At 40.3% G+C, this 16,271-nt stretch overlaps 1 protein-coding gene across 1 annotated transcript in view; it reads right to left on the bottom strand.

Moving 5' to 3' along the window:
- Nucleotides 1–3,438: 3,438 nt before the first annotated feature.
- LOC121296436 (syntaxin-binding protein 4-like) overlaps nucleotides 3,439–16,271 on the bottom strand; it is a 43,759-nt gene continuing 30,926 nt past the window's right edge. The window contains exons 21-22 of the mRNA XM_041222007.1: nucleotides 7,810–7,867; nucleotides 3,439–6,378 (exon numbers count right to left, since the gene is read on the bottom strand). Coding sequence (XP_041077941.1) covers nucleotides 6,264–6,378; nucleotides 7,810–7,867 — 173 coding nt within the window. The 3' untranslated portion in view covers nucleotides 3,439–6,263. The remainder of the gene's footprint in view (nucleotides 6,379–7,809; nucleotides 7,868–16,271) is intronic.

Raw genomic sequence — 16,271 nt, 5'->3', positions numbered from 1 at the left:
CCACATAGTTATACTATGCATTTACTATAGTTTACCCTGGTCTGCTATGTTTATTAACCCTTTCAGTCCGGAATTATTTCAGTCCAGCAACAGAATGCGAAATTAAGTTATATAATTAAAATAGGAACTCCTTTATTGAGTATTCATGAAAACAGGACACGATTATTATTTTTTTTTTACATAACAGTATATTTCTACATTACCTCAGACTGGGACATGAAGTTCCAACGTGATTCCCTACAGCATGTGTTAACATACAGCACTGAGATCAGGTGGGACTGAGAGGGTTAATATGCTTTACCATACCTCACTATTCTTTGCAATGTTTACTTATGCATTACCATGCTTTCACTGTGTTTTATTACACTTTGCAATGCTTTTACGATGGGAAACACCTTTTTGCGGACTGTAGTGTCTCCCAAAAACTCTGCATTTCTCCATGTTCCTGATCTCTTTATTGTCTGGGGTAGTAGAGAGACATTGGTTTAGAATACACTGCTACACTGCTGGGTGAGGTCCTATACTCTACATAGGTTTGTGCATGCACAAGGTGGCTGTAATAGTCCAGCGGGTGACAGTATGTAGGATGCAAATTTCATTGGTTTATATTGGTGCATATTTCAAAGAAGCAGTATAGGGAGGAATGTCTCCAGTATTAAGATCTTCTCCTTTTTTTTCTTTGAAGCACATGGCTTTTAGATGACCCCTATCGATTCTAATCTATGAAAAGGAGACTGTGTTGCTGCATGAAATATTCAGAGAGCCTCCAGCTGTGTTTGGCCCTGATAAAGTAAAAAAAAAAGTGAGATCAGATGACTTAAACATACTGCAATGAACTTTATTTCTTCACAAAAGCTTGATTCTCCCTGAATAGCGTCTCAAGCTAGGCAGACAGGCTCCATTAAATTATTTAAAGTGTTTTTTTTTTAACTTTTTTTTTTAACTTTTTTTTTATCTCTGATGCAGCTGATTCTGGCATTAAGTGTTCAAAGGCCTGGATCTTTTCTGGAAAGGCACTGTGCAGCAGCAATGCACTCGTGTCACGTGGATGCCTAGCTTTCCTCCTTGAGTTTGAAGCAGAGACAATTCAAAGTCTCAGGGAGGAGATGATATCAAATCTCTGTTCAGTTGCAACAAAGTGAGGATCCCTGTACAGTAAAGCATTGTAGCACACGTACAGTTTACTGTCAACACTGCCTAAGTGTGAAGTAACAGAACTCGGGAATGATCGATTTCTGAAATATAGTGAGCACTGCACAAAGAATAAAGGACGTGCTGTGCTGCAAGGTAAGTTCCTAGGTGCAGTAAAAATGTTTGTTTCCATTTATGCAAACAACATAATTATTCAAACACACCTGGAGGCCAGACTGCTGCTTGTGCACAGCATGGTGCAAAGCCAGAAGAACTCCCTTTTGTAATTGTGGTTTACTGTACTGAAGCAGGCGTGTGGTTTGTTTATGAGCATCCTCATAAATAAACACAGCATGTCATGTACCTTCATGGAATAGTCTGTTAACGAAACAAGTACAATGCATGGAAACAAAAGCATGTTTAACCCCATGTAATTAAACCACTGAATTTCGGGAGCATCAATTTGCTTAAATCAAGCTCCACACCTGCTTAGCAGCATGGTGCAATCTGGAACAGTACGATTTGCCCAGTCACTCTGTCGTTGACGTTATTTCAGTGTCCATTAAGTCATTTCTGCTTTGAATGGAGTTACTTCAAAGCCATGACTGCAGATAAGCTGCTGCAAAGCACAGTAGCTCCATAGGCAGATAGCTCAGGCATACGGTTTACGCAGCATTATAATGGAACCAGATGTGGAGTGAAAATATCTGCTGGAATGTTAAGCAGCTGCCAACTTGAACCACCATACTTTAGAACTAAAAATGCAACCCGAAAAGGGAAAAGGAGACAGCTGAAAACAGCATCTATACGGTATCAGAAAGATATTACACGGTATTGTTCAGTAGCTATGGCCATGAAATCTGGATTGACCCTGCAGTACACATGGCTATCCACGTACCTAGCTTGGCACTTAGTGGGTTCTATTGACTCAATAACGCTAGCCGGCCGGAAATCTGGGGAAAGTCCATTCTACCGCAGCCTGGTCCACATCGGGTCCAAGTTTGGTGGCTTTGTTTTGGGACACCCGAGCATTACTCAGATACGCATCTGGAATCTGCAGAAAATCTTACCTCTCTGAAAGGCTGATACAATCAAAAAACAATACAATGCAAAGCCAGCAGAACCCAAGACCTTCATTTGAAACACATCGATACTTTACCTCGTCTGGAAAGTTTTCATTGAATGTCGCCATGCTATGTTTATGACCGAACCCCTCATTATTAGCACCTAGTAGTGTGAGGGATTGAGATTCTCATCTTGGCAGCAAGACACTTTCCTCAGGGAAGGCCATGTTGCACCAGGATGAAGCAGTCTCTCCAATGTCATTATTCTGTTATTCTAGACCAGATGTCTCAGCTCCAGTGAGTGAACAGCCCCAGGCAATAACAGCACATCCTTCAGGTTTGACAGAACCAGCCACAGACACTCAGAACTAAATTCCTCTCTTCTGGGGTGACGGACACTAAAAAAAGTGCTAAAAAAAGTTGGTATTTTTATGCCTCTTTTTGCTTGTTTGTTGGAATTTAATGATTTATTGGCTGTAGTCCTGAAAACCGCAGGATTTGGAACACAGGCATGTGTGGAATGCTACCATTTTATTTTTCTAGCACACCCTTTGCTATGTCAGGCTGGGTCATACAAAGAGTGCACGGGAAACTTGACGAGAGGCAGTCGCCAAACACTTCTAAACATATTCTTAGTAATGCAATTGAAAAGAAAAAACAAAAAAAACAGATGACAATTTAATATTAACATATTCAAATCAAATTCTGCAGATTCTGTTATGGATTAAACATAAACAGGATTGCTACTGTATGTACTGTACATACATTTACGGCTTTGTTCCTGTAATGGCTGATGTAGAATGATAAAGATAGAAAGCATGCATTGCTTTTTAAAAACCAGTGGTCGCTTGCTGACAGCTTCTCTTAATTCGAGTACTCCTGCACAATGGCAAATTGCTATTTGCCTTGATTGATAATCAATCCTTTTATAACATCTGTTGGGATCAATGTTTTCATCCCCAGTGGCCACACACTGTTCAGGTCTGTCCTGGTAGTAGCTTCATTTGCTAAATAGTCAAGACCTGCCTGTGTGGGCCATTCACGGGAGACAAGGGCTGACATAAAATACTATCAAATCGGCAGCTCTCACAGAATCAATGCATGACCAGCTGCTGTACCGTCTGCAGGTAAACAAGGCCGTGTTCTGGGATTCACAGCAGCCTGTCTGACTCTGGGAAGGATGTGTATTTATCAAGTGCCTGAATGAATAAAATAAATAGCTAGTATAACATACACAGAGCGCTCAATTCTCAAAGCTATTTACTCCAAACTGTGATTCGTGCAAACAGGAAAAAAACTCCAGTCATAATTCTTAATGAATAAAGAAACTGTTTCAGACTACTCACAAGCCCCGAAGTGAAATACCTCCATTTTTTATTACTTGTTTGGTAACTTCATTGAAGTGGCTTTTACAAGCTGTACAAATCGTGCTAATGATAGTTAAGAGGACTAGCTGTAGGAATCTAGTCCAGAACAATTTGCTTCAGATAATAACTGTACTAACTTGGCAAAACATTAATATAACTGTTAAGAGGACAAAATAATATGTATTACCATCACTATTTTCCTATATAAAAGATGCGCAATGTATTGTAGACTTGTATTTGACAGTGAAAAGCAGCAATAGGTTCAAGCCAGTCACAAGCAAACCAATATTGGATACGTGGTTTATTAGGCCTGTTGACAGCCATAAGGTATACATTAATTAACCACACCATACCATCCGCTGTGCAATAAAAACAAGATGTTTTAAAAGCATATCACTAAACACATTTAAAAAATGAAATACAGTGTGTGGCGTAACAGAAATAAAATGACAAGAAAAACATACAGAAATTGCACATGAAAAGTTTCAACATTCATACCAGTCAACCTCCTCATGTTAAGCCACAGGATATACTGCCCAAGTAAAATGTTTGTATGTACGTATTTATGTACATGTGCATGGTTTCTGTTTGAGCCGTCACTCGGTATTGACCATCCTTTACTGCGTTCACCAGGGATTGCTTATGTAATGTGTTTAAAATGTCCATTTCAAAATGTATTTTTGTAGGCATAATGTAATAATGCAGGCAAAACTCTTTAAAACACCCGATCACTAAATATCACTGAAATGAATAGTAAAAGAAAATGCATTTGCATTCTGCGACACGTAAAATACTGTTTATAATAAGCATGGTGTGGAATGTGTTTGGGTTGATATTGGCTTCATATCATTTCAGTATGATCCCAATGAGAAAACGTTCAATGCTTTTTCATATCAAGCAGGGTAATATTTTTGAATTACATTCAAAAGACAAAATAACTGCAACCAGATTAAAACTAGCAAACAGCAGGCTGCTTGATTTACACAGAAGCCTCTCACTGATCAGAATCTGCACCACACTAACATGTCTAACATCAGAAATGTGGAATAACCCCATGAATAGCACATACAGAAACAATGGGATATGTTTTACACACTCGTCACAGTGCATTTACTACAGCAGTGATCCGCATGACATTCATTATAATAGCATGGTTCCAGTGACAGCACAGCTGGTACTAGCAAGTTTAGATTAGCGAGAGTCCATCATACTGTTAAAACTCCTGTTTGAATGGCTTTGCCCGGGCTTTAAAACAGGGCGGTCGAGGTCTGACTCAAACTAGCTCTTTGATGAATGCAAGGCAGTGTTTACTTGTAGGATGTGGAAATCAAAAAGCTCTAATGTGGCCGATGTTCACGTAAACATATGATTTCCTATTAGGACTTTAGAAACAATCAGGGTCCATTGTGTGCAGATTCAGGTTCAAAGATGCAGTTTGGGTTATCCTAATTCACAATAAGACGACTGCTATGTTTTCTTTTTGATTAAGTTCAGCAACCCTTTGGAAATCGCCGGATCCAGCGATGGGTTTGTTCTTCCTTCCTGTCTACTTTGTTGCGTTTTATTTTAATTTCCACTGAGATTAGGAAACTTGACATCATTTGCACAGTGTTTATGTCTGACCCCTTCCTTCTGTCCTAATTTAAAATAAACAAAATTGCAACATGCTTACTTGTCACTGGAACAAGGAACCGGACCTGAACCGTGTGCAGCAGCTCAGTTAGGTCACAGGTGAAAAAAATCAAAACACTTTCGGCTACTTGGCACAGATTCTTTCTTGCTTGAAAACCGACACCAACTCTCGCTTAGTTTTGAAAGCGTACTGTACAACTAATTATACAATATATACAGGCTTTATTATATTGACATGGCTTGTGTTTAAGCAGGGGTTAGGGAACTTTGGCTCTTTCATTCCATTATAGGACTTTTGTGTCAACCAGTTCCTTAATTATACAACTGACCATGATGCTGCTGGAGAGCAATTGAGTAATTAAAGTTGAAACTGAATGGACCGCAAGACCAAAGGTCGCAAACCCCTGTGTTAATGTCAAACACTGAACATGAGTGGCGTCTACACTGACCTTAACTGAGGAGGTGGAATTGCAACAACACATAATTAAAACAAAAAGAAACAGAGTCCTGATGGTCAAGGGCATCACAGCTTAGTGGCCCATTAAAAGATCCAGAGTGTTACAACCTGACAGTCAACTGAAAGAGGCAACAAAGAAGGGGGTCCACTTTGGTTCAGAACACCTTTCCTTAAAAGACTGTACTTTATGTTAGGATCTTTAAAACCTGGATTAGTGTTCAATAAACAAATACTTCATGGTGCTGGCTAAAAAAAATAAAAATAAAAAGTCAAAACAAATATTAAAAAGCTAAGATTTTACAGCTAGCCTCCCAGACCCCTGATTAACACTAATCATGGTCTTCCTAAGGTAAGCAGCCCCTGACTAGTGCTGACAGTGGTCTGTGAAAACACACTGGATTACCTTGACAACTTACATTGACTATTTTCTCTCTATGAAAACGATCATACACACTGTATATGGTACTGCACTGTGCACTGTCTAAACCAGGCATAACGCTTGCAGTTTGTGAACAGTGTGTGTGGGAGTACTGGAGGTAAGCAAGGGCCAGTGAAGCACAATGGGAACGGGACAGGCAGAGGGGTACGGATTCTTGCTCCGTGGTTTTTGGGTTAACTTCGGTGCTCCTGGAGGTCTCTGGTGACGTCCTCTCCGTCTCTCTCCGAGCGAGACAGACCGAGTGCACTGGTCACAGGGTGGACCCATGAGGTCGTCTGCGTCACATGGCTGGAGCAAAAAAGAAAGAGAAAAAGAGACAGACGTTAGGAGTTCTTGCAGCCAGTTGTAAACGGGCAGTGTTGTGTGAGGCACTGCTGTTACGGATTCTGTCCCATCGTCAGTGAGACAAGGTTAAAAGTGCTACAACCATGAATGCAGATGAGCCAGGCTCTTGCGCAGTGGTTAAGACGCTCGCTTGCGGTGCGCAGGATCGCCGGTTTGCACCCAGCCTCCACCCTGTTACACACAGAACACCGTACATTTCACTTCCCTTAGCTATCCCCTTAAGTGATTCTTGAGTGTAACACTTAAACTTAATACTTAAGGAATTTTATGACACTGACTGTTACAAATGGGGCCACAATGTGCCCAGTACTGATCAGCACTAACTGGCTCTGTGCAAGGAAAACACACACACACTCACACACACTGAAAAAAACAGAGTTCTAAAAATAAAGGCTATCACATGGAACTGAATCACCTAGCAATGCTAATGCGAAATGTTAAATAATTATTGTGATGCTTATATAGGAAATGTCTCTTAAAAAAAAAAAAGTGCCTTCAGGGAATTAACAAGGGTCAGTTGATGCTCCTGCTAGTGGATATTTACAGACTGTACACACCTAAGATCCCTCAGTGCTTTAGTCACTGTACTGTGTGGTATCACATTTCCCAGGTTAAATAGTCCTATTAGTTTTATCTGAAGGTACTGCTGTTGTAATTGTAATTAGCTGCTTCTTCCTTGGAGCAGGTAAGACAGACAGTGATGCTTTGGCGCTATGCTGTCTTGCGGTTACCCATACTGCTTGTTAAGATAGGTACAGCACAGCGTGTTGAATGAGCAAGGCCCTGGAAAGTATTTCACATCTCTTTATTTCATTGTTTATTTTTAGTTTGGTTACAGTACCGTGGTTAAACAGCTCTGACTCAATCTGCGCAAGGAGAGCAAGATCTAATCTGAGATTACTGGACCTCAGTACACTGTAGCTTGCACAGCATGATTCCTGCAGATATGCTTTGAACCCCCAATGAACTGAAATTTATATCTAAGTGGTAAAGCTGCTGAAATGCAGACTCACCTCACACTGTCCAGCAAAAACAGTATTGAATTTGTTCCAATGCCTTCCCAGAGTATTCTACAGAAATCACGCATTCCACTGTACATTTTACAGAAATCATGCAAGTACATTTATCATTTAAATACTAGAAAACTAACACATAATAATGTAATACAATAAAAAAATATCCCCCCATGTGGCAGCAATGCGTGTTTTGAAATATTCAGATAGTTCAAAGCTAATGCTATAGGATGAACTCGCTTCTTCTTCCTGGTAGCTAATCGCTTAAAAGTAAAAATGAAAACTTACAAAGACAACAAGTAAAGCGGGCATCCCTGCTTACTCTCCTCCAGCTGTGAATGAAACCAGGGGCAATACTTACTTAATATAGTACTTGATCCCGTCTGCTGTGTACGCTTCCTCCCAGCCGTACGGCAGACCTGAAAGAGAAACACACACCTGCCATTAAAAACCAGCTGCCACACACTGGAATAACAAACAAACGAAAAAGCTAAACTCCACCCAATACACGTCACTAGCTTTCAAGAGCAGCAAAACCTAATTGAACACATACATACACAGACTGAATGTTCACAAACTCTAGAAAAAAATAGAACACCTAGTTCAACTTCATTTGAAAGTTTGGGAAAAAATGACTTGAATCATGTTGCATGGCAGGACACAGTGTGTACAACAAGGTTAGTGATTAAAAGGACATCTATAAAATGAGTAGCATACAAATAAAAGCAGGTTTACAAAAGATTAGCGCTTATTGAACCGCAGTCCACGTCTGGTGTGGTGCTGCAAAGGGGCTCGAGTGCTCTAGAGCAGGTCATAGGCATCCAGCTCTGGCGGTGAGCCTGTCGAGCTCAGCTCTTAACAGGAGTGCTTGTCTGTACGCAAGAGAACAGCAAAGTGGGATGAAATGCAGATTTGAATGTGTAATGCGGGCTGGAACCAAATCAAAAAGTGAAGCTTGATACACTGGTATTCAAGGACAGCGACGCTGCTGTGAAATCCGGTCAGGCGTTTTGGCAGACTGCTGAAAGTGCTTCCTTTGAAGCTGCCGGAAGAAAGTCAAGAGCTTACCAAAAAGACGCGCAGCTACGAAAATCAATAAGAAAGAGCATCAAGCTGATCTAGTCCATGGCTCCTACAGTCCACACTGGCATGGGAAAAGGAGCACTGAGTTGTAAAAACACCCAGCGAGATTTCAAGCTGTGCCGATTATAAATGGAGTTATGTGTAGAATTAATGATCACTGAACTGCTTTTTTCAGATTTTGTAAAGGACATGCTGTAATTGTTATAATGCTGTATGTGGATGCATGATTTGAACGCTTGTGTTATTTGTCTGCTGTTGTCTTTGTCCAACTCAATTGGACATGCCAGATAAAATAAGAAGATGAACATTATGATGAAGATTATGAACACTGGTTGCATTTAATTATTGTTGAATGGTGTTTAGCATAGCAATCAGATGGGGGGGGGGGGTCATTGACACCACCAGTAGCAACACTTATGATTTCACCTATAAGATGAATAGTCCAGATAAGAGTTTTTTTTTTTTTTCAGTTTTCTCTGGCAGGAAGTTCGCTGTAGTCTTTAGGTTACGCGTTATGGATGTTTCTTTCACCTCGATGCTCAGGGATGTACCAGGGTCGATTTTGTTGCCGACTTCAAATCAGTACATCTCCCCTATATAAAATGTAATCCTCTGAAAAGACCGCACAAGCAGGTGCTCAGCCCTTACTGCCTAAGTATTAGCAATGCAGCCTGGCAGGGTTGGAGAATTAGTGCAAATTAGATTGTTCTTGAAGGGGTCGCCCTGGTGCCACACATGCAAGGACCTGGGGCAGAGATCAAAACAGATCCTCTGCCGCCTTCAGTCTGCAGGAAGCAGAGAGGGGGTTAAAGTGAGACGCATATTAACCTTAGAACTCATATTCAAATGTGACCTTTCTTTCATTCTTAGGCAAGCACTTCTAAATTATTACATAACTGTTTCTAAATTGATGGGAACCGTTTTATATTTCAGAGCCATGTGTGACACAATTGTGTGACAGAAATCCGTCTGAACTTTCTGCATTCTCCTTCTCGCAATTCACCAGAACAAAAAAAAAAAAAAAAAAACTAACAAGCTGAGCATTTTGTTTCCAGGTGCCTGGAACTTTGCACACCAAAACAAGCTGCCTGGAGGACAGATCAGCGCTGACCTTTGGCAGCGTTAAACTGCGTGAATCTGATGATGTTTGACAGATTTCAGGTGGGCTTCATCCTTTCAGAACAGAGCATGTGCTGAGCAGAGGCAGACATGGAACGGACAGCCCTCCTGCACCTCAGCAAAACCTAACCCTAATGACAACTGATTAAGGAATCTCTGATGAATATGAACCTAGGCTGCTCTCAGCACAAGTCATGCTAGGACCGAGTCACACACTTCTCCCTAATACAACAGCGATAAGACATCTGTCGCCGCCCCCAAACACACACTCCCACTACTCTGAGATCTGAGGTCTCTTGCTGGGCTGAATTGTTAACAGAACGCCCGACATGCACACTAGTGACCTCTTCAATGTACTGCAGTATGTTTCATAGGTTTATTCTCAGATTTGCCTTTCTAGGTAAAAAGGCTTCGAGAAGGGGGATTTATCTGCAGCTGCTGAAACTGGGCTATACATACAAAGTGGTACGCCAACAAGGTCTTGTTTCTGAAGAGCACACAGAAGGTCTAACTATGGAAGAACATACTGCAGTAAATAAATTAGATTGTGGGGAGCTGCAGGTTTTTAATAGCAATGTTTTCAAACTGGACCAATGCACCAGTGATTATATAATTTGTTTCCATTCAGACTGCTGGAGTCTGGGTAGATGCACCTTCAGAAATGTCTTTCCAGCTTACTGAAAGCAGCTTCTGCACTGTTTTCACTTCTTGAGCCCTGTATATTACTGAATGCTTCACCAAGTGCTTGAAGCACTTACATGGAAAGCAGAGGGGAGTGATAACAAAAACAAAAACAAACTTACAATAGCCAAGAAAACTCAGGGATAAATGATAAACTTGTACAGGGTATCAATGTCATACTGTACAGTGTGTACAGAAAAGGTCCCCTGGAAAAATTCATGATACAAAAAACTATATATAAAAAGATTTTTTTTTGTTTAAATGTTCAGAGGTGTAAGCTGAGCCTGATCACGTTTCCGTCACTCACTTCTTATAACTTTCCCTTTTACTTGTATAATACTGTTCAATCAAACCTTTCTTTCAGCAACACAATTCTTAGATTGAACTGCTGGAAATTAGTCAAGTAAACCGCTTAAGGGAAAAAAGGAGCAGAAAGCATGTTCTAAATCTACAGACCTCTTGCTTTCCAGCCTATAACTTGACACTGAATAATTTTTTTCAGAATCATGGTAGACTCTACTCTATTCCACGGCACCTATTCGCTGCATTCGTCCATAGTTCCACAATCCTTTCTGTACACCCCTCGTCTCCTACAGATGTTTCGGATTGCATTTCGCTATAACCCGACCAACTCTTGATCTTCTACAAATAGTTAACCTTTCAGGTGCTGTGTGGTTACTATGTTGTGATTCTATGTGTGCACTGGTTGTCTTTCTGGGGTGCTGGTATTGTAGCCCGCTTGCAGAGCGGTGAGGTGCTGCTGGGTGGCACAATGCATTCTGTAATTGCACCTGTTCAAACTACTTTAATAAACTGAAGTCAAGCTTTCAAAATAACATCGAACTAAATCTGGTATATGGGTTTTTGGTCAACAGGATGGAAACCTTATTGTTTTTGGTTATATAAATCCAATAATAAATTAAAAAAGGTAGACGGCTGGAAATGGAGACTTTGTGATAGCGTTGCTGCAGGTTACTGAAAGGAAGACCATGGTAATCATAAAACTGGGTCACGGAGAATGGAAAAACAAGCTTATACAACAATAATGAACAGAACAGCTATACTTGAATCGAGCGAGATGCGAGCTGCTTCAGAGAAACACATCTTTCTTTTTTTTAAACTCCTGTTGCATTAAGTATTTTAGGGTTATATAAGCAATGCTTTTAACAAATTAATTAAAAAAAACGTACCTGTGACATAACCCTGATAACGATTTTTTTACTATCCGGAATTACGATACCCCTCTTTTTAATACATTGAATAATAATAATAATAATAATAAATAATAATAATAATAATAATAATAACAATAATAATCTTAGCTCTAACGATAATGTAGGGCTGTGAGTATGTGATGCCTTCCCTGCTCTATACGGTTACAGCCTTTGCCGTGCTTCTTCCAAGGATACCCAATTTAAAACTAGAACAGTTTGGTATTCAATATAAATAAAGAAATGCCACATTTCTATCTGAACCCTGAAGCCGTGGTTAAACTCCATCTCCTCTCGGTCCAGAACCAAACTGGGCCTGCCGCAGGTTCAATCTGCAGTCCACAATCCAGTCTGGAAATGAACAAGTCTGATTTCAAGTTGATTTTAAAGTCAAAATCTACTGACAACAGCAACATACACCTTTCTTATACACCTGTCTTACACAGTGTTGTCATGAGTTATTTTTGTCCAAAGTCAAATCAAGAAAGAGAGGCACACGAAGAAGACAAAGAAGAAATATTAAACTGAAACCAAAAGATCTTTTAATCGTGTAGTAATGGGACATTCTAATGAAAACCGTGACAGTTCTCATTTTCGTGTGGTTTTCTAGTTTGTTTTTTCACATAACAACTTATCGCAGGTCCTCTTCTCAGACTACAATAAATCAATAGGTTAGCCATGTAAGGTGCACAAGGAATTGAGCGGCTGTTCAGACGGTTTCTTCTTAAGATACATGTGAGAGTGACTCATGTATCACAAGAAAACTGAAAATGTTGATGGCCCGATCCAGTCTGTCAGTACATTTTAAACCCTGTTTCGTGGACCTCATTGCAAAAATAAGAAAGTCAGCATCTTATTTGTGTGACACACATGTCCCTTGTAACTAAAACTCCAGAACAGCTGGAGGCAAGCAGGTATGATACAGGTTTTTGAGAAGATTCACCAAAAAAAAAAAGAAATCAAGGCAGTTATCACATTTCCCATGTGAGTGTGACAGACTGACGGACACAATCCGTGCATAAGGGTCGACATTATGGCTAAAATCAGTTCCCTTTAAGGTTTTCCTGTACGACTCTTTACTTAGTACAGCTGTTGGCTGCATATTCTAGTTCCTAAAGGAAATGAAAATGCTTTCTTTAAAAGGGGAAGTCTACAGCTGATTATCCAGTATATCCCTACCACGCTGTGGTTCTTTATATACTCAAAGTCACGGTTTTCCATTCATGACAACATACATTAATCTTTTCGCTATGCAGTACTGGGATCCCAGATGCAAAAAGGGTTAATAGGTGCACTTACAAAAAATAAAAAAATCCCCACATTGTTTTTACTCTCCTTTAATTTTGTACTGATGCCAGGACTAATGCTGTATGCTAAATCCTCAGTCACACTGCAGCTCCAGCATTGCGCCCTGTATTGCCAGAGGGTCCCTTCAGATTCACTAGGGTTCTAGCAAGGTACAGCACATGCCTGCATAATAACTCAGCTGCCACGTCATCAAACAATGGCACTGCACTAAAACGTGCCTCCCCTGTACTCTCTCAGTCACGCCTGCCAGTCTGTTGGGCACGTTTTTCTGCACACTCCGGCTCTCGTTTTCTGCAGGAGCTCATCTCAGAGGATCCAGTGAAGCGACATACAACCAGGAAGCTCTTGTTTATATGTGTAGGACCATCGAACAATGTCGCATGCAAAAAAAAAAAAAAAAAAAAAAAAAAAAAAAAACAGAAGCCACGCAAAACAAGAACCAAGTCCCTAATCCTTTTTTTAACCAACTTGAACTAACTCTGTATATATCCTGTATTTTAGTTCTTACCCTGTGTGGTTGATTAATCCTTTGAGATTTTTATTTTAAACTGCTCTCGATGTACAGTAGGTAGCAATAAGCAAGTGTAGATTCTGAATCTGCTAAGAATTTTTCTTCAGGCTGCTTCAGCAAAGAGCCAACATTTCGAAACATTCCTCCTGTGGGTGGATATCCAACTTTTTTTCAGCCTGTTTCTTTCTTAAAAATCAGTAGTGATTTGCGCACTCTTAGAAGCACCTACCAACTGAGAATCTACCACCAGTCTATCAACGTCTGCAGCTTTTTATCATGCATCACATATGAAGCAGTGGGGAAAACCAGCTGATTTCTGCAAGTATGTGGAAACAGCGCAGGTCCTTCAAGTTAAGGAAAACAAATAGACTTGCCTGCAGATCCCAGATCTCCTTCTTTGAGAGCACACATTTCTGACGAGGCGTAACATCAAGTCAGGGAGGACAAGCAATCAGAGTTTACTTATTTACTTTGCTTTGCTAGTACTGAATGCCTAAATGTTAATATGCATTTAAATGCACAGTCAAGTCACCTGTCTTTATTTTTTTATCACATTACAGCAAACAAACTAGGGGGGTGGTGGGTTCCCATTACGTTGCGCATTCTGAAGAACCCATTTATTTGTACTCAATTTTAAACTCAGTGGGTGGGAAAAGAATCTAATTATAAAATTAGCACCTAAAAGTGTGGCATTATTAGATTTGCAGGATCAAGCAGAAATAAATCAATAAATGAAGGGTTTAATGAACTCTGAGCGGATGACGGCTGCCTGACAGCATGGTACGGTGCAGCCACTATGTGTAACTTTACCAGGTGTCTATTTTTCACAACATTAGACTTTCATGCAGCTTAAAGTCTAGAAGGAGCATGCGTCTGCCCACTAAGCACCTTCACCTGCTGTGTCCTGATTTCTCGCTACTTGAGTTTGGGGGGATGTCTGGGGGGAAAGCATGTTGGCTCGTGACACCCGGGGGCCTGAGAGAAAGATCAGGGCAGTCTTCCGAGCCTGCTATTCTTCACCTTATCACACATTTTTAAACTTGAGTCTTAGAATACTAATTCTTAGGAAGTAACAAGTGAAACCAGGTATGATTTGAATGAGCATATGATGAGAAAAAAAAGAAAAGAAATAAATAGATACATGGCTTTCGATATATTTTATAGAAACGCGCGTTCTTCCTGAGCTTTGGGGAGCAGAGTTGCGAGATTAATTCCTGCCTGTTCCGACACAAGCAATGCAATGCGACACAGCAGCAGCAGCTGTCCCAGCGTTAACTACTGACCTCCGTGAGCCGAAAGAACCCTTTGTCTAAGTGTATAAATCCAGCAGCGGTATACTGCAACAGGGTCTCTATACAGGTCTGCACTAAAGAGCTGTCCCTTTGCAGTACATTACTGTGGTCAGTCACTTCAAACCCCCTTCTGATTTACTAGTGTTCAGCAGAAATACCTGACAAATAAAAGAACACTGTAATAAACATAGAAACACAAGAACAACTACAGCCACTGCTGCTTAGCAATACATAATAATCACAATATCAAAAGCCAAAGCAGTTCCTGTACAGAATTTATTGAACAGTTTCCACCTCTGTCATACAGCTTAAGCATTCACAATGCAAGAAATAACAGTTATCGTTCTTTCACTCCGACATCCCTACATGAAATACAAGCTAACAGTGTTAGTACAAACCCCCCCCCCGCCCACCCAAGGTTACCATAGCGACTTTTCAACTCACATTACAGTGCATTCTGGTACGTTCTACCTGTCTCAGGACACTTTCACCTGTTGTTTTTGTTTTTTTTACCACAATGCACTGGGTGCAAGTTAAAGTGCCTGAACTGTCCCAGACTGCCCCAGTGAACACGGACTCATTTGGCAATGCTAGTTTTTTTTATTGAAACATCAAGAAACCTGCGAAGCGTGCAACTGGGTGCAGAGGGTTTGCTCCTCAATGCGATCATTTTCAAGTTATTCTTTGCTCCTGATCAAATTCAACAAGGGTGGAGATATCCAAGAACAAAGCAAATACCACAGGTGCCAATCCTACCTGATGCATTCCTAGTTTTGAGTTTGGATACCAGTATCTCCACCCCACTCAATCATGCCATGAAATGAAGGCTGAAACCTGTTGTGTAAATTATAGGTTTCATGGTTTTCCAGAGAAACCCAGAAGTACTCTAAAAGGTGAGTGATTTATTATGGTGTTATGTGATATAAATGATAGAAAGCACCAAGCCTACAGATAACCACGTGCTGTCAAAACTGTGATTGGTATTTAAATGACACTTTCTGCAGAACCATTAAAGTCCTTCATTTTTCTGAAGCAGTCAAATTAAACGCACGGGTGATTCATGTTCTGGACGATAAAACGAACCTCAAATCTACTGCCTGTTTTCAGTAGTAGCAGTCAGAAGATAATTGCTTACCCCCCAGATCTCACTATTCAACATCAAATGAAAAGAATGTAAAGGATTCAAATCTGACGTTTCTAGTACGTTCACCTACAGTATGTACAGCGCGTGCTGAAAGCTGTAGCCTTGATGGCTGCATCTGAAAATGGTGTATAACAGCAAGCTTGGATAAAAGTTTAACAGTGTTAATTGTAACAAAGCTTGCAGCCTTTTTACATCAGTAACTGTCAATCCCTTTCTACAGGACAAAATTCTGCTATGGGTCTTATTTTTCAATTCCATTCCACGGAACGTTTAAACTACACTAGCTGGTCAATCAAATTTGAAAGCTAAATACCACAGTGGAACCCATTAAGTTCTAAATTCCTTTTTCTTTGACCTAAATCAGAACACAGCCTGTTTTTTATGTCATTTGGTACGCTGCATTTAGACTTAACATTTGCTGTTAACAAAATTAAACTGCTCTATCATGATAACATAGTCAATTAAAGAAAATGC

Source organism: Polyodon spathula, chromosome 21, assembly GCF_017654505.1.
Source record: "Polyodon spathula isolate WHYD16114869_AA chromosome 21, ASM1765450v1, whole genome shotgun sequence".
Classification (NCBI taxonomy): Eukaryota; Metazoa; Chordata; class Actinopteri; order Acipenseriformes; family Polyodontidae; genus Polyodon; species Polyodon spathula.
This window is presented reverse-complemented; position numbering and strand designations above follow the sequence as displayed.